The sequence below is a fragment of the Vidua macroura genome, chromosome 9 (assembly GCF_024509145.1).
Source record: "Vidua macroura isolate BioBank_ID:100142 chromosome 9, ASM2450914v1, whole genome shotgun sequence".
Taxonomy (NCBI): Eukaryota; Metazoa; Chordata; class Aves; order Passeriformes; family Viduidae; genus Vidua; species Vidua macroura.
This window is the reverse complement of record NC_071579.1, coordinates 10,299,732-10,321,347: the sequence shown is the minus strand read 5'-3', so window position 1 is coordinate 10,321,347 and position 21,616 is coordinate 10,299,732. Positions and strand designations below refer to the sequence as shown.

At 37.7% G+C, this 21,616-nt stretch overlaps 1 protein-coding gene across 2 annotated transcripts in view; it reads left to right on the top strand.

Moving 5' to 3' along the window:
• Nucleotides 1-21,616, top strand: part of DENND1B (DENN domain containing 1B) — a 154,547-nt gene that overhangs the window by 55,343 nt on the left and 77,588 nt on the right. For both annotated transcript variants that reach the window (XM_053985040.1, XM_053985041.1), the window contains exons 4-7: nucleotides 1,193-1,242; nucleotides 9,245-9,364; nucleotides 18,501-18,570; nucleotides 20,416-20,496. In XM_053985040.1, the coding sequence (XP_053841015.1) occupies nucleotides 1,193-1,242; nucleotides 9,245-9,364; nucleotides 18,501-18,570; nucleotides 20,416-20,496 (321 nt within the window). The remainder of the gene's footprint in view (nucleotides 1-1,192; nucleotides 1,243-9,244; nucleotides 9,365-18,500; nucleotides 18,571-20,415; nucleotides 20,497-21,616) is intronic.

Below are 21,616 nucleotides of genomic sequence, written 5' to 3'. Positions count from 1 at the left end.
GTAAGTAGTCATTGTAGTGTGTAGGAATTCAAACACACAATTTCCCCTAATGGGAGTTGACTGTCCAACATGCAGTAAACAGGGTGTTCAGGCTGCAGTGCTAACACCTTAAATCAGCTTCTTAGACCCTCATGTGCAGCCCTGGAAATTTGTAATCAATGTGCTCTTTTCTGAAAACAAACCTTGGAGGCCAGCTTTTGTATACAGAAATACAGGTCTGTTGGGCTGCTACAAAAAAAGGAATTCTGCAGCTTTGACCAACTGCATGGATGTCAACTGTCTCTTCCTGCTGAAGCATTTCACAGGGGATTTGTTTTCCCAGTTGGAAGCAAGGAAATAAAACCTATTTTCTAGGATCTTGTAAAGTTGTTGTTTAATATTTGCTGCTAAATCATCTGGTAATTCACTTTTTTTTTTTTTTTTAAGAAAAACGTTGACTACTTTGAGAGCATTTTTATATTTTAATTAACACATTTTATTTGCCACTAAACAGCTTCTTAAATAAAATTCTGCACGAAAGAGAGACATTATCCTTTCATACTGTGGTATGAATGTAGATCTGGTGGATTTTACTCCCCCCCAGCCCTTTCCTTTATTGATAGCAAAGCTTGCTTGTGAGACCCAAAGGGTTAATCATATAAATTTCAGCTTTGGACCAGTAGGCGATTTCCATCACTTTCAGCATTTGACTATGGAACATGTATAGAGTTGTTATACCTCTCTGTAATTCATTCTGCTGCCAACTTCATTCCCTTTTCTCTGCCTGCATTTTAATTGAAACAACATTTGTATTTTTGAGCCAGGATCTGTCAGAAGTCCCTGTGGCTAGTCTGTGGTACAAGTAGCAGCAGACGTGGCTTACCCATATGGTGTGGTGCTTCTTGTAAAATCCATATGGCCTTGTTGAAGGGAATCCCAGCGGGGATGTGAAGGGTGTTAATACCCTTCAGGCCAGGCCTTTCCCTCCTGGGGCTTCTATGGCATTGTCTTTGCAATCTGCCAAAGCACAAACCTAATTCCTTTTTAATAATCAATTATTTCAGTCCAGGAACGTGTGCTGTATTTTTTGTAATCATATATTCCTTGAACTTATTATTTGTTATGAGTATTTTTGGCCATTTTTTTGAAAGCAAACCTTGCAAAAGCCTTTTCAAAAAACCCCTAACTTCATTTCTTTTGCTTGTATTTTCAGGAAGTGCTGAACAGCGTTCCAAAGTTCTGCTTTCCTTTTGACGTTGAAAGGTATGTGCTACAGTTATCATTTATTTAAAAATATTTAATAGAAAATTATTTTTAGCATAATTACAAGCAAGGATTTAAAGAAAAGGCAAATGTAATGTATTCTCTAAACTTGCACCTGCAGATGAGAAAACGTACCCTTTGTTCAAGTAAGTATGAAGTCACTAGTAGGAAACTATCACAGCAAAATGTAATCCTTACAGAATTTTAAGAATATCTCTGTACAGGTAGAGCTACATTCCAGCTCCCAGTTTTGTACACTGTAATTGTGAGCACCATCTGTGTTAGTATAAGGATATAACACAGTTTCCTTTAAGCAGCGAGCTTCATTAAAAATGTTACAGTGCACCAGGATATAAAAACTCACTGAGCAGTACAGAAAATGTGTTGTTTGAGTTCAAAGAAATTAAGACTTTAATTACATGGAAGTAGCTGAATATGCAATTGATTTTTCTCAGAGAAGAATCCAGACCATTATTTATAATTAATTAGTCCTTACCTTTCTGGTATCAGTTATAGTCTGGCTTCCATATAATGCTGCCAGTCATTTACATTGTTCATATAAAATGTTTTTATTAATGAAAATATTTATTTGGGCTTGTCAACTTGATTAACGGCAATTTATTTAATAGATTGAACTCACTCAGTTTGGGAAACCCGTATTGTCTGAATTGGCAAAGATTGAATTAAAAGCTTGATTTGCATAATTAATGAAAGATACATCCAGGTAATGTGCAGGCTGAGCCAATTTCAGAACAACATGGGCATCAGTTGTAGATGGTGAGTTGGAGATGAGAAGCATCTATCAGATGCAAGAAGCTGCTGTCAGTGGAGGAAAAGCTGGTGTGTGGAGAGAGGAGAGTGTCTTTGCAGCAAAATGCACTGGCAAAATAAAGATCATTATAAACACAACTCCCCTGAAGTAAACTAGGGTTATTTAGTCTTTTATAGCTGAATTTAATTAAGTTGTTTGGGTTTTGAACTGGTTAAGCTCACTGTCCTTTAAGCTGTTTTAATGACTTAACTAATATGGTTGTCAGTGGTTGGCTTTAAAGCATTAAAGTCTTTAATGTGCTTAAGATATGTACAGAATTCTGTTTAAAATTGGTAATGAAGATGAAAAATGGAAATAAAATATGAGGATACCAGAAAAAGGTGAGGTTCTGTTGCTGCCATCCAGTGGCAAGAAGATAATTTAGTGGCAGTGAATAATTATTTTCAAATAAGTTGTCTTAACTATTTCATTCAGAAGGCACTTAGCTGCTTATATGAAGAGAATGAACTTAATAAACTGTGGGAATACTTGAATTTCTAGCATAGCTAAGTAGGTATTTTAGCTGATTATCTGTAGGGGTAAAAAACAAAGAAAAGGGGACAAAAAGGAAGAAGTGAAAGAAAGTTTGTTGTTTGTTTATTAACATCTCTGTGCCCTCTCCCCAGAGACACTTTTTGACTGTTGGCCTCATGCTTAACTATAAAGCAGTGTTCTCAAAGTGCAAAATTTCTACAAATTCCATAAAACCTGTCAGCTGGCCAGGAGTGGAGGTTCCTGGAAGCTGGGGTTCTGCAGGGAGGAATGAGGCTGCTCGGTCTGGCCTGCAGGCTGCTCAGGCAGTGCCGTGGTGGCTTTGGAACGGGTGCCGCACTGGCAGCTGCCTGCGGAGCTGGAGCCGAGTTCTGAGCGATTGCAGGGGGAACCAAAGGCAAGGCAGGATCATGGGAGTGTAGCAGCATGGCTGGGGGGGCCAGATCTGTTGTGGAGCAAAGCACAGATATGCTGGAAGCTCATTCAGGAAAGTGGGGACTGTCACTGGAGTTTGTGTGGACAACTTACTGGCTGCATGATGTGTTTTTTTTCTACTCAGCACAAGCGTTTTCTATATTGTGGACACACCATACCAATTGTTTTAAACTAAACTAGTTGTCTTCTGGTTTCTCAGTTTAATGATTTTTTTTTTGACATTTGGAGTGATAAAGAAAAGGATTGAGAAAAACACTGCTGAAGTTCCATTTTTCCACTGGAGATTTAAGATATTACAATCATTTTAGTATTTGTCTAGCCATAAACGTGCTTTCCCTTGTCTGATGAATATATATACATATATATATGTTTCCTCTTGTATATAGGATCATGATAGTTGGTACATCTAATACTCCTAAGATAAGATGCTACATCTAATACTACTAAGTATTTAACAGGCAGTTTCAATCCCAATTTCTGTACAGAAACATTTGAACTGAAATAGAAAATAGCTGTTTCATTCATTGAGTGTATTGTGCTGCAGAGAGCATAGCTTCTCAACCTGTAATATATGTATATTTATAGACATATATGTATTTTATGTATATTTATGTATATAAAATACTTCAAGCAATGTCTGAGCCTATTAAGAGCTAGAAATTACTAGTACAAAAGTAGTAACTTCCACTGATTCTGATACCTAAAAGATACCAAGAGACTTAAGACAAAAGATGTGAATATTCTATAGATTGCTTCTGGATTTCTACTACACAGCAGAGTTGCAGATAATGGAATGTTAATTCTGTTATCTAGCTAAATAAAACTAAATAAAGAAGGAAATCTATGTTCTTCAAATTATGGAGAAAAGAAAGTTAAAGTACCAGTAGTAAGATCACTGTCACCCATTTTCTTTCAAGTCACCTATATTAATTACTTAAGGAAGTGAAAAAAGAAAGAAATGAGATCATTTATTTGATTTTCATTTATCCACTATCCTGCAATGGTCATAGAGGTCCAGATTTAGTTCTCACTGTTTGATGGTGCTTGCATCATCTCACCGGGCATACTTTATGCAGATGTTAGAAATAACTGTATACTACTCACACTAATTATCAAAAGTACATACTGTGAATGGTAATTAAAATTCTAGAGGAAACTCCCATTAAATTGAAACTGAAAGTCAAACTAAAAGAGGCACAATGGTGTAAAAAAATTCTTTGACCATTACTTAAACTTTGAGCTTTATATATATTTTTTAATTGAAAACAAACACATAATTCCATTACTTGTAGTTGTGGCTTACATTTTATTTTAAAGGGATTAAGAAATTAATTTCATCATAGAAGTTCTTGGGCATTTGCTTCAAGTACCCATGTCTCTTTTTGTGAATAAATTATTTTCTATTTAATAATGGCAAAATTGTATAATATTCTAGCAGTTTGCATGTATGTATTTACAAAGGAAGACCTTTTTCTTTGGTACTCCATTTGTTTCTTTTTGTATGGTCTAGGAGGATTTAACATTTGAGGACAGAGATTTTAACTTCCTTTTAATGTTTGCTAAAGTAATATTAATGCTTCAGACAAAACCATTTTGTTCTTTCTTGTTGCTTGAATCTTCTGTGCATGGTTTGCTTCACTTTACTTTCTCCAGCAGTCTTTTGTATTTTCCTTCTCAACCCAGAGCTGAGGTGCAACTTTGCAGAGTCCATACCCCAATCTCCACATTCATCAGTTACGTAGCTGGGTGATGACTAGTGAGGATGCAACTTCTCTTGTTCCTTTTGGAGCCATTTAAGGTTCAGTCTGAAGTTGTGCTACGTCACTGCTTGACCCCTCATTTTTATCTGTGCTTTGAGCCGCTGCCATTTCTCTCCACCATAAGTACTTCCCTTACTCCTTTCATTCCTCAGTCTTTTCCTTTTCAGGATGCATTTCTCCTGCTGAACATGAAGCACACAAGCCTCTTTTAGATACTCTTTTGGGAGCTGCCTGTAGGATCAGCATGGAGACAACGATGTGTACCACATTAATTTCGCCATGGTGCTCACCCAGTCACTGGGAAGTGCTGGATTTTGGAGGATAAGCAATGGTGCTGCTGCTGTACAGGATTTCTCCTTAGCAGCAGAATGTCACTCACGTATGGGAATTACTGGGCAGGTTATTTAACTCCTAATCTGTTAGGGTGAGTGAGTATTGATAGCAGGAATGACATCACTGTCACTCTCCTGTTCCTGGCTAATGCTGTTTCTGTTGATATTTGTGGTACAAGTCTGTGCAGAAACACAGCTATGATCAAGCGAAGTGCAAAACCATGCCTTGAAATCATTGGATTTGCAGATCTTGTGAAAGGCAGTTATAAGATACCTTACACAAAAATTCTGCCTTCAGAGTAAATAGTTGGGAATGAAAAGTAAATAACCAAGAAAGTATTTCAAGCAATATGGGTGAAAATAAATAAACTGTAGCATTTCCTGTACCCTTCAGGGACTGCAGTCAGTTTGCAAGGGAGTTTCCAAACTCAGAAATGTGGCAGCAGTTACACACAACTGAATTCTTTGCATCTTGTGTCTCACTGTATTATGGCCCATGTTTATGTAATAGTGAATGCGTGTGTGAGAGACAAATGTAAGTACAAGTGTGTGCTGTGAGGAGTGTAACTACTGGTTTCACACAGGGGTTGTTTGATTCAGTGTGTGTGCAGAAGTGCACCTGTCTGAGAGGAAACCCGGAATGCGGAGGGAGCCGCCGTGTGCTCCCACAGACCCTTGGCCAGGTGTGATGGTCAGGGCCCTGAGACAGAGCTTCTAGACAGGCTTCTGTTGCAACTTAAATACTCCCAGTGAGAGTCTTTACTCAGTAGTTGTGGTTTCTTTTAATGCTTCTGTTGTTTTGAAAACATAATCCCATTAATAAGCTAACTGTGCTTTTTATTTGTGGGAATTTTCTTACTTGGTGGTGGCATTGTCCATTTTCATATCTTTGGCAGTTTTTCTCCTGTTCTTTTTTTTTTTTTTTTTCTGAATTTTAAAGGGTTGGGGTTTTCTGGGAGGCAGAGCTCTAATCAGATACCTTGGTTGGAACAGAGGAGCTCTCCACACAGGGAACCTGAGCTGTGGACTTGTGGATCCTGGAATGGGCCTGGAAGTGAAGAAAATAGTCCCTGAATCTTAGATTAGGGTATAGCAATTAGCTGAAGGAGAATGCCCAAACTAGTGTAACTGTCTCCCCAATCTCTCCATCAGCTTGTACCACCACCTTAACATCTGGTTTTCAAATTCCTGCTTGAAACAGTTTCTGTTCTGTTCTTTGATTTGGGAAATTAGGGTGACTGACTGGTGACTAGGGGGTTTGGTTTTTCCTATCAGTTTGGGAGTTGTAATACACGTGAAACTTTCAGGTTTAAGTAGCAGCCACGAAAGCTTTAGTCAGAACTGTGTATATTAGGTATATTGGTCAAGGACATGTACATGATATTTTATAAGTAACAATAACATTAAGACTTAATTTTAAAAGAATAGAAGTATCTATTCCCATGTATAAGGTTTTAAATTTTTTTAAACTCTTCAAAACTTTCTAAAATTTGAAGAAAAAATAATTTCAAACATCTGCTCTATCCTAAACAAAATAATTTGGAAAAAGAGCAGTTTTTATAGAGAGCAAAGGATAAATTTAGTGATTAGATATGCTGTTTTTTGTTTAAAGGAGAGATTCAATTCCTGCCTTAATTAACTCTCTCAAGGCTCCCTTAAAATGAGACCTAAGCAATGGCTGTAGTGTAAACAAAAATCTTTAAAATGACTTTTTACCTACTCCATGGGTACTAAAGAGCCTTTTCTGCATTGTGTAGGCACATAGAAAAATTTAAAACCTATTTTTATTTCTATAGTGAACTGTAATAATGTTGAAAGAGTCCATTGTAGTCTGCAGGGTTAATAAGTATTTACACACATTCTTCATTATTAGTGATTTATTATTATTGAACTAACATTAAAAGTAAGCATGCAGGGCAAGAGTTGAAAGTAAGTCAAAGGCAAGGCAGAGGAATGAGTGAGGAGAATGTCAGCACTGGTTGGGAACGATTTGTGCCTGCTCTCCCCTTGCAAGTGAGCACATCATGCTCTCTTCAAACAGCCAACTAGACCAGCATTCTGCAGAAGGGTTTTGCAGCTAGGCTACTTTATCTTGTGCTCCAATAAAAAGTCTGGATAACATTTTGTTGAGGGAATTCTGGTATATGATAATTTCATTTTATCTGTGCAGGTTTTTATGCTAAGAAAAACTTGAGAGGCATCAATGCTGTGCTCCAGGTAGCGGGGCCAGGAGCTGCTGCCTGTTTCTGGAGGGGAAACTTGATTTCTGAACAGCCTGAATGCGCTGCAGTGAAACAGAGAGGCACAAACCCCAAGTCACTTGGCCAGTGTTTGTTTGCATGATGGAACATGCTATATATGTGTTAAAACTGTAGTGCTAGCACTTGTGGAATGTTTTATGAATCTGGTTTATACATTGTGGTCATCTATCGATTGAAAACCCCAGTTACCATTTGTTTTTCATGGTAAGGCTTACAGATAGTCAGTTTTAATTCTGCTGAAGAGGAGTAGAAAAACAGGCATCCTTGCTGCCCCCACATCTTAAGTGGAGCTCTCAAATTAGAAACCCAGAATTAATTCAGTATTTTAAACTGAACAGAAAATGTAGTCCAGATGGATGGTCGGTCACTGGCTTCTGTTAGCTGTTCTTTTGAAGCAAATGGGACCAAATGCAAACTTTTGGGTTCTTTGGAAACTCAGTTTTAGCCTTGGAGTGTTTCTCATATTAAAAATCTGGGACTTGCTGCTCTCATCTCTTTGGGAAGCAGTTTTCAAGCCGGGCCAGTCTTACACTGTCAAAACGTGGAGTTGTCTCTCTTAAAGAAGCAAAGGGAAGATTGTGCTATGGAGATGGTGAGATGGCATCAGAAATGCTTCCCACTGAACTCATAACTTGGCTGGGGTATTTTTAATAGAAAATATCAGAATTTAAGTCTAATTTTAAAATAAGTGGCCCTCTGTACAGACATTTTGCCTGACATAGGTGTACACAGTACATTAAGACCAATTTGGGTTAGTATGGTTGTGCACAGAGCCTGCAGCCTAGCCCTGGCAGGGGTTTTGTGGTGTGAGAAGCCTGGCCTGGCTGCTGGAAGCTCCAAGGCTCAGAGTGGGACACGGCCGAGCAGAGAGAGGGTGGGAGCAGAGGCAGCCGAGGTCACTGCTCAGAGCGTTTCCAGTGCTCCGACTGCGCGGCTGCTGCAGGTTTCTGTGGGAGCCCCAGGGTGCACAGGCGTGCTCAGACCACAGGGCACATTCCACGGCAGTCTGCTCTCTGCAGGAAGGAGCAAAGTGCAGAGATGTGGCAGAGCAAACCGCAGGGGTGGCAGGGGAGCAGTGGGGCCTGGTTATTGATGGCTCTGTGGTGCCAGCGCAGCATCCCAGCTCCCCAGAGCCTGAGCAGGGAGGGACTGAGCACAATTGAGTACTGACAGTGCTTAAAGAGAGCACTAGATTGTTCCAGGCTGTTGAAGGCAGCTGAGGAAAGTGCTTGTTTTAATGATTTGAGATTAATTTCCTAATGGAAAAAAGTCCATTATTTATGGGTGATTATATTGGACTAAGTGTATCTTCTGATGTTGTATGCTCAGCACAGACTTTTGGTTCATCCTAGTCACTTTATGCTCACGAGGGGCTAAACTAAACTGAGAAGAGTGGGAGACTCTGCCTCTAATCTTTAAACCTTTGTCATGCACGTGTTAAACAGTAAAAATCCCTGTGTCCTATGCAGCTTCTCTTGCCCTTTAATCAACTGCTATTTTCTTTTTTCCCTAGGGGGTAGATTTTCTATATTTTATTTTGATGGAGATTAAAAAAAACCCAAACCAACCAGTAAAACCTCAACAACCCCCCTGCCCCCATATTACAAGGGATAAATTAAAAAAAAAAGTGCTCTCTGACTGGTAGACTGGTGTCTGTGATGATTTTTAGCTTCTCTAGGAATTAATTTTCAGTGTGGTCATCTAAGATTGAACCAGAAATGGCAGGTGTTAACCATTATTAGCAGGTTCTTAGGTATTCTGCTGTAGAAGATTGTGTAAGAACTGGAAAAGACCAGCAGATAATAGAATTGTATTGAGGATTATAGTGAGGCTTGAGCATGAAAATACTTGAGACCAATGACTTAAATGCTCATGTTTTATGTGATTTAATGTCTGTATCTGTTTTTTCAGGGTGTCCCAAAACCAAGTAGGACAGCATTTCACCTTTGTGCTCACTGACATTGAAAGTAAGCAAAGGTTTGGATTCTGCCGTTTGACGTCAGGAGGCAAGGTCTGCCTCTGTATTCTAAGGTAAGGTGGTACAATAAAAATTGAGTCAATGAGTGAATATACAGGAAAATACAAGAAAAAAATTATCTTTTACAAATTCTCTACTAATGTATTTAACTTTGCTTTCAGTGTATTGCTTTTCTATGGCAGCGTTACCATCGCTTTCACATAAAAAGTGCCCCCAAACCCCATATGATGGTATTCTTCTGTAAAGCTAAATAATTTTATTTAAATAACATGAAATCTATGCTTAAAGGCAGAGAACAATACATTGCAGCCTTAGAGGCTTGGACTGTTACGTAGATATTTTTACTTTCTAATCAGATCTTTGACAAGCACTCTGTCAATTCAACAATAAAGTGCATTATTCTGTATTCCTGTCCTTGGAAAGGGGATTTTTGGGTGTCTCTTCCAAGTTCTTTGCCCAGACTATATCTAGTATAAGAAACAATAGATCTAGAGAATTCACAAGCTGTTTTGTTGCAGAGGAGATACTGATGTTGGGGAGAATGACTCCAAAGAAATACTTTGTTTCTCCCTCTGCTTTTTCTTTCTTCTCTCTTAAGATAATTGTTTTGGTAACAAAAACCCTCAATCGTTTAGCTGTCCTAAAACCATTTTAATTAAATTAAAGTCAGAGTGATCTCATCAAAATTTGCAACTTCAATTAAGAACCTAGCAGCCAGCATGCCCAATAGAGGAAATGGGATATGCAGTTCAGCAGCAAATAGGAAGAACAGAATTGAATTTAAATTGCTTTTAAAGTGAAAATCTGGACAAACACAAGAGAGGAGGAGCCAAATGCATTGGCAGCAAAGGGGAAAGAGAGAATTTTGGAGAGTAGGGTAGGAAGAATATGGATAAAAGCAGGTTGTCAGGTTTTTGGGCAACATGGAAATCAGGTAGTTGTGGAGGGTGTCATAAGGCCATGTGAGTTAGGGAGAAAAGCCCAACATCAGCTTATAAAAAGATTATCAGTAAATGAACACTGAGGGGAAAAAAGGACTAGCCAATATAGAGACTTGTAGAGTCATGCTTAAAATTATTGGAAAGTGCACATCAAGATTTTAATGAACTTTTAAACAGATGCCAAACTAATATTGAGAGCGAGTATACTGGATGATTTTGGCAAGTAATTTAAAAATAAATGTTTGCTCTAAATATTGCAGAAAAAAAAATACTACCATATAATGAAAGTAGCAAAAGGGAAATATTTTATTCTGGAAATTAATTTGCTTTCTGGGATCTTTGAAATATGTCTACTAGTAATACTTCAGAAGGATTTAAGTCTTAGGCTTTTGGAATATAATATTTAACAGTTTTCTCTGTGATACCTTTTTTTTATATAACTCATTAAAGCCCAGAGTGAAAATGTATGTGTATGCTTTTAGCTATTTTCTCTGAGTTAATCTTTTCTTCCCTCATCAAGCTAGAAACAAAATTTTTTGCATTGTTTGTGTGGCTGTAACAACATTTAATCAGTTATGCACACTCAAGTACATTTAAGTACTGTATGGAATGCTGCAAAGGAAAGGATGTAAATTCTCAGCTGGTGTAAACTGGGTATTTCTTTCAGCATTTCCCCACGGACGTGCATCAGCTAGAGATTAGTCAATGGTCTGTTACTTGGTAGAAATAAGTACGAAAATGAAAAGTGGCAAGCTATAATTTTTCACTGAACCGTATCCAAAGCATTGCCTTTATTGCTTTTATTGTGACAATTTCAAATTTACAATGCACAGCTGAATGCATAACAGCACTAGCTTCATAGCACTGTATTCGTGGCTGGGTACTCTGCTTATCTCCAGAATGTGTCTGTGTGTTGTGTTGTGTTGTGTTTAGCTCAGATGGAAGGAATGCATCACTATTTCCATCTCATGTTCTAGTAGCAAGTCTGGTTTCTCCTCTGAATCCCAAGATGCATTGAAGTGACCAAGTGAAAGAAGACTCACTAAGCAGATTTCACTGGGCATTTTATCTGTCTCTCATTTGCATGTGCTTATTGTTCTTAAATTAACCCAAATAATAATAAAAAAAGAATGCTGTCATATAAAGGGTCTGTATGCATGTTCAACCTCGCTTTTGTCCCTATATCACATGTATATCACATGTATACACATGATGGCTGATGTATGGGCAATTCACACCACTTGTTCATCACAGGTGTGTGCACAACAGCCATGGACTTGTATATAAACACACAGGTGCAGATGTACAGAAACGCCACGTCAAACTGCCTTCTCCTGTGCTCATGGATGTATCCCCTTGGACAAGAGGACTATAATAAGATTACTGACTGAGGCTTTGACAAAGACAATTATAGATAGTTAAATACAGAAAACTTAGTTCAATTTGTCATAAATAACTGAAATGTAACTAAAAATCTCTAAAGACGAGCAGGAACAAGCCAGTCAAAGTGGTTGGAAGCAGATAGTGTAGAAATTTGGGTAGGCTGATGAGTGGGGAGCAGGACCCAGCTTTTCCCTTGTCTGTGTCCTTTGTGCATAGTACCAAGCCATGTGCTAACCTATGCCAGGGCTTCTAAAGAGATAGAATTTCAGCTGCTGAATGGGATTCTTAACTGAATGCTGAAGTAAAGGCTGCTTGTCCTCAAGTTTTGCACTAGCAACTCAAAGCTGCATGTAAGATTAAAGTCTTGTGGTTTATGGGACTTTGGTCTATAATTCATTCTCCATCTGAAACACTAATTAAAGGAAATTATCTCTGAATTTGCAGCCACATGGTCCTGCTTTAAACTGGATAGTTTGAAACTGTACATACAAAATTATTCCATAAGTTTTATGGAGTTTTTTTGTGTTTTATATACACATTTATATGAATTGTATAGATAGGATTTTCTTCCAAATCAGAATGTATTGTTCAAATACTATATTTATAAAATGAAATAAAAATTTCCCAAGGTAGCTTTCTTAGGCATTTTTGTTTGAAGAACTTAATTGTGACATTATATTGTCTAGAATGAATGAGCAGAGCTTGACTCCAGTTGCCAAATTCAGTGCTAAACCATAGTAAGATGAGAAAATAACTCTTGGATTATTCTCTAGAAATGCTGTGTGATTCCTTTGCAGGTTTTATTTAATTTAGTGCTTTTCATTAAGCTACATGGCTGCTTCGTGAAGCTCTCGGTGTGAATCCTGCTGTGTCACCTCCTCCCTCTCCACAAAGTGTTGAGCTAATGCAGCCCTGTAAGACAAGGAGTACACAATAGGCATATTGTAAAATACCTTGCTGAGCTCATATTCTCTACTGGATCTTTTCTCCTAGTTTTACTTTTCCTATTTTTGGGTAATAGTTTTGCTAGTTGAGGTTTGAAGTGGCACAGTAGAAACGTGAATGTCTGCTTTTCGATAATAGTAGACTTAGTTCTTCTGGGTTTTGTTTCTAAGTATCACTGCTGCTTGCTGTGGTTTCTGGGTTTACACGAAATTGATTTTGAATTACCTGCATGGTTTTAGTACAAAGTACAAATAATTTGAAACTCTTGATGGACTCTGAGGTTGACCTTAGGTATGCAGAGGAACACAAAATGCATCATTAAAATGCTCAGTCTTAGATTTCATTAATTTTATGACTGTAAAATTGTCACCTAAGTTTCCAAATGAAATGCTCTAATAAGGAAGACAGGTTTATGTGGTAAGGCTTTGTAGTTCTTCAGTTCAGACCACGCTTGAAACTTTTTCACTCTTCCTTTAGGCAAATCCCTTAGAAGCAGAATGTTTCAATTTTACACATTTTGTGTCAATTTTCCAGACAGAAAAGTAGCCCCTAGACATTAGACATTTAGCTACGGAAAGGCAGTTTCCTTAGTTTTATTTGATTACTAGAAGTTAGATTCCTGCTGATAGTTCAGGACTGTTAGTGGTTACCTGACTATTTGACAGAAAACATTTCCTCTCCTTTGTTTAACCTTTGACTTGTGAATGTAAAGTTTTATCAGAGCTGTAGCAGAAGCACCGGTGAGGTGGAAGTGTACTTACGGCAACAAGGGTTGTGCGTGACTTTGAATAAAAGTCTGAGCTCCTGCCTTGTGGCTCATTTGGATTAAGAGAAAATGCTAAGTATGTTTTTAATTAACCATGAACGATCTTGGTCTCTTGCTTTTCTGACAGACAGGGGCTGTACTTTTAAATAAAGACCCCTGTATTCTCCATCAGGGAATATATATACATATATATATATATATATATATATATATATTCTCTGTTTTTATGTTTCTCATGATTATGGAAGAAATATTTAAGAGAAATTGTATGTTTTTGGATGTTTCCCTATGTTTGTCTTGCATGTTTGTTTTTCAAACCGTTATTGATTGTGACTTGAGGAATGCAAGGACAGTGGCTGCAATTAAAGAAAAATAAATAAGAAACCAGTAGTGGTTTCATAGTTTAAGGACTGAAATTAATTTAGAGTTGCAAATACATTAAAATTAAACATTAAACCCCTGATTTTCCTCTACTTTCTATACTGCAAAGGGACTTCATTGATAACCTTTAGACATTTTTATAAGACAGCTAATTAATTATGAAATGTACTGACTGCTCATAAATAATTTTATGATTACAGGTATGGTGGTGAGGCTTTTCTGGTAATGGACTTTAATTTTGATTTTATCTGTTGTTAGGGTACATATTAGTGTGTACCTTAACACATTAAGGTACACATTAGTGTGTAAGGTACATATTAGTGTACATATTAGTGTGCCAGTTCTGAATTAGGAGGAATAATATATTACAGGTCTCCTCTGTCAAATTCAGCCAGTTAAAAACTACGTGTTTCAGACAGTGCATTTCTGTGCTGTATGGAAAAAAATAGCTACCCAAGTAGTAGATGTTGATGCACATTTGTGAATTTTCAGTACATAGACTAGTTCTACAGTGCTAGGAAAGATTAAATAATTTTGCAGGATTTGTTAACAGGACAAGGTAAGAAGATTCTTTGACCTGAAATGCTTCTGGAGTTTAGCTGCCATACAAACAAATGCAAACAAACCAACAAGGCCAAGTGCCTGGTACTGTCCATGCATCACAACAGCCCCATGCAGCATTCCAGGCTGGAGCAGAGTGGCTGGAAAGCTGCATGATGGAAAAGGGCTTGGGAGTGCTGGTTGACAGTGGCTGAACAAGAGCCAACTGGGCACAGGTGGCCAAGGAGGCCAAGGGCATCCTGGCCTGGATCAGGAATAGCGTGGCCAGCAGGACCAGAGAAGGGATTGTCCCCCTGTACTCGGCACTGCTGAGGCAGCTCCTTGAACTCTGTCTTTGGTTTGGGCCACTCACTTCAGGAAGGGCATTGAGATGCTGGAAAAGGTCCAGAGAAGGGTAAGAGAGCTGCTGAAGGGTCTGGAGCACAGGCCTGATCAGGAGCAGCTGGGAGAGCTGGGGGTGTTTATCCTGGAGAAAAGGAGGCTCAGGGGTGACCTTACTGCTCTTTGCAACCACCTGAAAAGAGGAGGTAGCAGGTGGGTGTGGGGCTCTCTCCTGGGTAATGAGTCATGGGACAAGAGGAAATGGCCTCAAGTTGCACCACTGGAGGTTTAGATTGGATATTGGGAAAAGTTTCTTCACAAAAAAGGATTATTGAGCACTGGAACAGGCTTCCCAGGGAGGTGGTGGATTCACCATCCCTGGAGGGATTTAAAAGACAGGTAGATGTGGTGGTTGGGATGTGGTTTGGTGGTAGATTTGGCAATGCTGAGTTGATGGTTGGACTCAATGCTTTTACAGGTCTTTTCCAACCAACAGGAGTCTGTGATTCCATCTACAATTCTTTGTCCAGTATGATATGCTGGATAAAGATGTAAAGCCTATAGCAGCCAGTGTTTCTCTACAAATCAATCTGTTTACTAGAGTGGCCCAAATCAATTTGTAGGATTATTAACAAACGTGCTTCCAAAATTAGCCTATGATGGAAGAGGACAAAAGTGTTGCTTGACAGCCTTGAGGATTTAACAAATTGCCAAGGGCTTGTACTAAAATCTAAATTTATCTTGTAATCTAAGTCTAGCTTGTACTAGAATCTAAAAAACCACCTGCTGGTGTCTTCATCATGAACAAACACACCTGTGCTTACTCTGAATGCAGAGATGCATTGTATATGCACACATGCAAATGCACTCTTTACTGTTGATGAAAAAACAGGTATAACAAGTCTTTATTATGCTAAGTGAATTACAATTAGCTAATACATAAAAGAGAAATAGAAATGGAAGTTTGTTGTTTTCCAGTAGACCTTTGTAATATTTTGTTGAAGCACATTATAATTAGAAATATTGTCAAAAGCCTTTGCAATTAGGCCGTGCTGTTGAAGAACTGAAGATGATGTAGAAAAGAAGCAGAGGACAGGTTCTGGCAGGTTCTTTGGTTTCATGCCATATAATGTCATGGAGTAGTTGTTTTGATTTCCTTAATTTTTTAGGTTTCAGAGGCACATTGAAATGATATTAACCTTGTGTCTGTGGTTATAAGGCTTAAAGCAATTCTTTTACTATTCTTTCAGCTCATAAAGGAAACTGACTTTCATGAACTATGAAAGTTGGTCAAGTAGGATGTTTTCCTCAGTGGTTTGTTGCACAAAGACATGGAAGTCTATCATCAACCTGATGTTGCTAAGGGAAGAAGTTTCTATGCAAGTTGCTATGTTCTATGCTGACTCTGGTCAGCATGCCTTGCTGTATGAAGTAAAAATCTCCCTTGGCTTTCTGTTAGGGTTCATTAATTTCAAATAATTAATTTGACCTTTTTAAATGCTTAAAAATTGAATTTACTTTTTCTCTTCTCAGTAATAGGGGAGCTGAGATCATGCATATAGAAAAGAAGTATGATTAATATTTTATTGAAATAGAATTTATTTTTATGGAATGCTGTTCATAAATGTTCATTATCAAAAATAGATTATTAGATGAGATTTGGGAGTATTCTACAGCAAAATGTGCTGGGGTCATGTATTCTGTTAACACAGAAGTGATAGCAAGAAACTGGAAAGCCTTTAGGTAGTCTTACCAATTTGTGTGTGCAGTGTTATAAAAATACTTTGTGATTTATACCCACCTTGTACCTTGACTTTGACAAAATGCTAGGACAGTATTCCAGTCCCTGCTGTAATTCTGGGTTGTGAAGCTGTTCCACAGCTCTGACATTTACAGAAACTCTGAAGACTGCAGCGAACAATTAATTCTGTTTGCTTCTCTCTGCTGTGTTTCAGTGATGTGTAAAACCAGGTTAGCATGATTTGAGAAGATAATAGAACAGGAGTCCTAGGTGAGAGAATGCTCAAAGATCAGATGTTTTAGGTGCTGATATGGTGGGTGTTTTACAAAGGCATGGAATGTTCACACCTGTAAGCAGTGAGTGGCCTTACAAAGGTGCACTAAAGTAACTTTTATGATTGTATTAAGAAAATATTGAAAAACAAATGTAATAATGTCACACCTTAACCACTGTCATCAATACCAAGCATTAAAAATGTCTGTGAGCATTAAGAGGTTGATGTTGTTTTGATTAATAGCACAATGTATGGTAAAGCGTGATAAAGACATTAATATGGCGGATTTAAAGGAAATCATTAAATCATTGCCTCTGTCTCTTTTGCTTGGCAAGAGCAAATTCATGATGGATTTTTGTGGGGTTTTTTTGGTGGTTTTTTGGAGGTGTTTTTTGTGGTTTTTGGGGGGGAGTAGGTTTTGGTTTTTTTAGGAGTCAGTAGTTAAGCATTTCTAAAGACAGCAAAGATTGCTAAAAAATGCATTAACTGTAACTGTGCTTAGATTTTTGCTGTGCTTTTTCCTAAGAATCAGGATCTGTTTCTAAAGCCTTGCCAGCTGCATACTGAGAACAGCGGTGTTACAAAGAAAACATAACCCTGCACTGGACTCACTGCACAAAGCAGTACTTGGCTTCTCTACCAGCCAGGGTTTCCCCTGACAGCTTTTCTTTTCCTATCAGGGAAAACATTTTGGTTCTGCATACCGGGTTTTTGCAGTTGCAGTTAGCATATTTCCTGGAATATATACATTTGAAATGTAAGGTCTGTCCTCAGTGTGCACTAAAGCCTTTAAGAAATGCATGTCTGTGGATTTACACTGCACTGAAGAATGAAGTCTGTAGGAGTGTTATATATGGGTATGAAATGTTCTGAAAACCTTTCAGGCACTATTTCCTTTCCAGCTCCCCCTTCTGATCTCTCACAACTAATATTAACTATAACTATTACCTATTCAGTAATGTTTGTGATAAAATTCTAACAGACATGAGAAGATGTGTAACTTGTAAATAAGGCATAATTTATATTGTGATTATTTAGTTTATCAGACTTAATAGCTTAAATAGTGATGGTTGAAAGTTCTGTAAGGTGTGGTCACTGATGATATCACTGTTAAAGAGAACCTCTGGAAACAGAAGGCAAATTGGAACTAATACCACTGTGTTGGAGTTTCTTTTCTTGTGCTCTTCAGTTATGTCTTATTTGTCTTGGATTCTGTTTAACTCGGTGACAGTATTGTGCTCACGGGCTGCAGACTTGTCTTAAAAGTCTTTTAAATATAGATGTATTAATGTGTTTGTGTTTGCAATATTGGAGAATAGTTTTATTTTTGGAAGTTAATTTTATCTATAGAAATGACTTTATAGGGAGACCTATGTCCTTACATATAATGTGACATCTCTGCTATTGCACAGCATTGCACCGCTTGTCAAACAGGGGGTACTTGGTCTGCACAAACAAAGTTGGTTTTCATTCTCCAAGCAGCAGGCCTGTCAGCCCACTGGGTGTAGAAAGATGTGGAATTTCAAAATTGCAAGTAACTACTGAAATCAGTAAAAAATTAATGATAGTGGGAATGAGATTAGAAAATGTTTCAAATGTTTTTTTGGTGCCTTGAAAATACTAAGAAGTCTAAGTATTATGAATTATTCTGTGCTTAATGGAACTTCATGCAAGTCTCCAGCATAAAAAAACTGTCTACCTATACTGTCTATCAGTGATGTGCCATTAAATTTCTGGGGAAAAATTTGATATGCTTTTTATTTGTGTGTAGAGATGTTATAAAAATGTGCAAGTCAGAGCAATCATCATAGTATTTTATAAGCACTGGAAAAATACATTGATATTTTATTAAAACACTTTTTTCTTCCTGTTTTAGTTACCTACCATGGTTTGAGGTATACTACAAGCTCCTAAATACCCTGGCAGATTATTTGGCTAAAGAACAGGTAATTTTACATATTCTAGTTCTTTGTGTAAAATATTTTCCTTGAAATATTAGTCACCATTTCAAATACTGTAAAGGAATTCTATACGGTTTAAAAGTTTAAGGTTTTAGAAGCAAGTTTTATTCCTCTTACTGAAATTCAATGAATTTGAACATACAGCTTCCACAGTCACTTGAATCCCACATTATTCTAAAAAAGCTGCTGAAAATATACCTTTATAATGTGTCAGTCTCAGCATAAACAGGTCCTGTGTGAAGTGTGAGCAGTGTCACATCACTGGAGAGCTGTGTGACGTACTGATTGTAAACTGTAGCTCTCTGGAACTATCTGATTATCAGCTGCAAACACTTTTGTTCAGAACTGTATAAAATATGATGTACTGTTTCACCCTTCAGATTAACTAAAAACTACCTCTTGTAATTCTGACATCTCAAGTAGCTAGACAAAATTACTTGCAGCATTTGGTGAAGAATCATGATAGTTTAGTTTGCATATTCATAAGCAATTAGATGTATTCCAAGACTACACAGCAAAGGACCTACTGGCATCTGTCTTTACTGGCAACATTAAAGCTATACCTTTCTGCTTTATATTAGTGTATTAGATTTCAATTAAAAAAAAAAATCAATATTTAGCCATATGCTGTAGACTGGAAAAGCTGACATTTCAAAAAATATGAAGTACAGAATAAGCAATAATTATGCATTACAGTAAATGAACTATAGACAATGATGATATTGTATGTAAAAAGATAAATAGGAAAGTTTGGTATTAGCTGTGTGATTCAATGAAGTGGAATGTATATGTCTTACAAATGCTCTAATTAGACCTTGGTTTTGGTCCCTATTTAACTATAGTAGAAAAAACTGTTATTAAGGTTGTATTTGAGAGAAGGGGGTAGGGGTCTTGATCACCAGTGCTGGCACTGCAGTTCTTACTTCGGGCAATTGAGGTAGCAGGATTTGTTGTCTTATGTGCTGAGGCAACTGCTTTGGTGGGTCAGAGAGTTGTAGCAGTGCATGGAAGCAGTTTGTTCCACTGCCTGGAGCCGTACCTGTTGCTGAGGAGGCTGTGGGAGGAGGCTGTGGGAGGACGCTGCTCCCTCCTGGCCCAGGCACTGTTCATCAAGAGCTAGACCCCGAGCCTTGCTCACTGCTATGAGATCCAGTAGCAACCTCTTCTAACAGGGAGAAGCAGAAGCTTCCTGTAAACTCAAAATAATATGTTTAAAAGCTGGCCCTGGCTTGTCTCTGATACTTTTGGTTTTACTTTGAAGAAGTAAATTCTTTTACATAAAGAATTTAATCTCCATGAACAAAACCCCGAAACTGAATGAAAACCTCAAACCAAGAAAAGCGCCAATCATTTTTCTTTCCCAAGTAATTGTCCCTTCTAGAGACCAAAGTGACAGATACCAGTTAAACCAGGTAGCTGCAAGTACATTTTAGCAAACCTTACTGACTGTTTTACGTGTTTTGATGAGGCATATTGAATAAAATTTTAAAGAAACCTTTATCATGGCTAAAAGTTTGAGGAAGATGATGTCCAGGATGTACAGACCAGCTTGACATGGTATCCCAGTTTTCAGTTGCAAATGATGTAAGTCCTTTAAGGAGTGAGTGGGGAAACATGTAAGAGATGGGCTTAACTTGCAGATACAATCATTTTATGAGATACAAACCTGCCCTGAACTTTATACTTAATATTTAAATACTTCACTATGTATTACAATTCTTTTGGTTATTAAATATTTTTATCTCTTTGTCAATATGTAGTTTGATGTGTAGCAAATAGTATTTAGTTTTTATATGATAATTAATTAACTTTAAAATGTATTCCCTATAGGAGAATGACTCAAATGATTTGTTGAAATCATTGTATAGCCATCCTGTGCCAAAGGCGAATGCTTTAGTCAGTTTAAGTGTGGTAAGTATTTTTTCTGTTTTGTTCCTACTGACTATGAAATAGTAGGTAAAGTTGAAAGAAAAAGAAACCTCAACCCTTTGAAAGAGTAAATTTGTGTTGCTTCCCATCATTAATTGGCTTGGACAACCTCCTTTTTTCCCTCTGTGCAGGGTAGAGTCTGTCTCTGTCTCATGTTGTTTTCTAAAAGTCGTAGTCATAGAGAAGAAGAAATTTGAATTTTGCTCTATGGATGAGAAAGTAAACTGCAGTGGGATCTGACAGTGCTAGAACTACTTTTTTGTGTTTCCAGCTGTTTAATGTAGACAATTTTGGTTTCTCCTGCTGTGCATCAGGAGACACTAACTCAGTTTTATTGCCTCTTATGTCTGAGTAGGTACAGTTTCAGGATTGGTCAAAAGTCTGTGAAAGCTGGCTGCTTTCCTATTTTTCTTCCTCTTTTTCGTAGTTTTGCTTAATCATACAAAAATGCTGTAGGAAGAGCAGTAGAAGTACACTCTGTTATGTGGAACTTGAAGCACATCTCAGTGAAATAACGTGTCCAGGCCTCCTTTGCTTTTGTACTTCAACTTTTTGTGATGTGGGGCAGGATGGTGATAGTGGGGCAGGATGGTGTTGCTGCAGAAACATCAAAAAGTGGGTATGTCATTGTTAGGGTTCCTGAAGTTTTAGCCAGAATTAGCTTGTGAGTGCATGTTTAAATACATTTGTAGAGCTTGTGTGAAATATAAAGCCAGCACAGAACCTCTGCTGTCTCCGAGCCATTTGCATGTTCAGAGCATCTGTACAGTTACTGCAAATAGCTGGGTCTTGGTTGAGCCATTGCATGTTGCAGGACACAGGAAGTAATGATTTTATAAAGGTTTTGCTTCCACACATACTGAAATATCGTTATATTATTTATCTTGACCTGATCTGTGTGGTTTCTTGTGACTTTTAGCTCATGTATCTTAGAAATAAGCCCTGTACTTCAGTTGAAGTAAGCACAGATTCTAGAAGAGCATTTGGCCCTATTATGAGGGCAGGAAAAATGGAGTCTACCACTTCTGTTCCAGCAGTTACTGATCCCTGCTGTTTAACATAATGCTACCTTTATTTTATTTTAATTTTTCATATTTTGGAT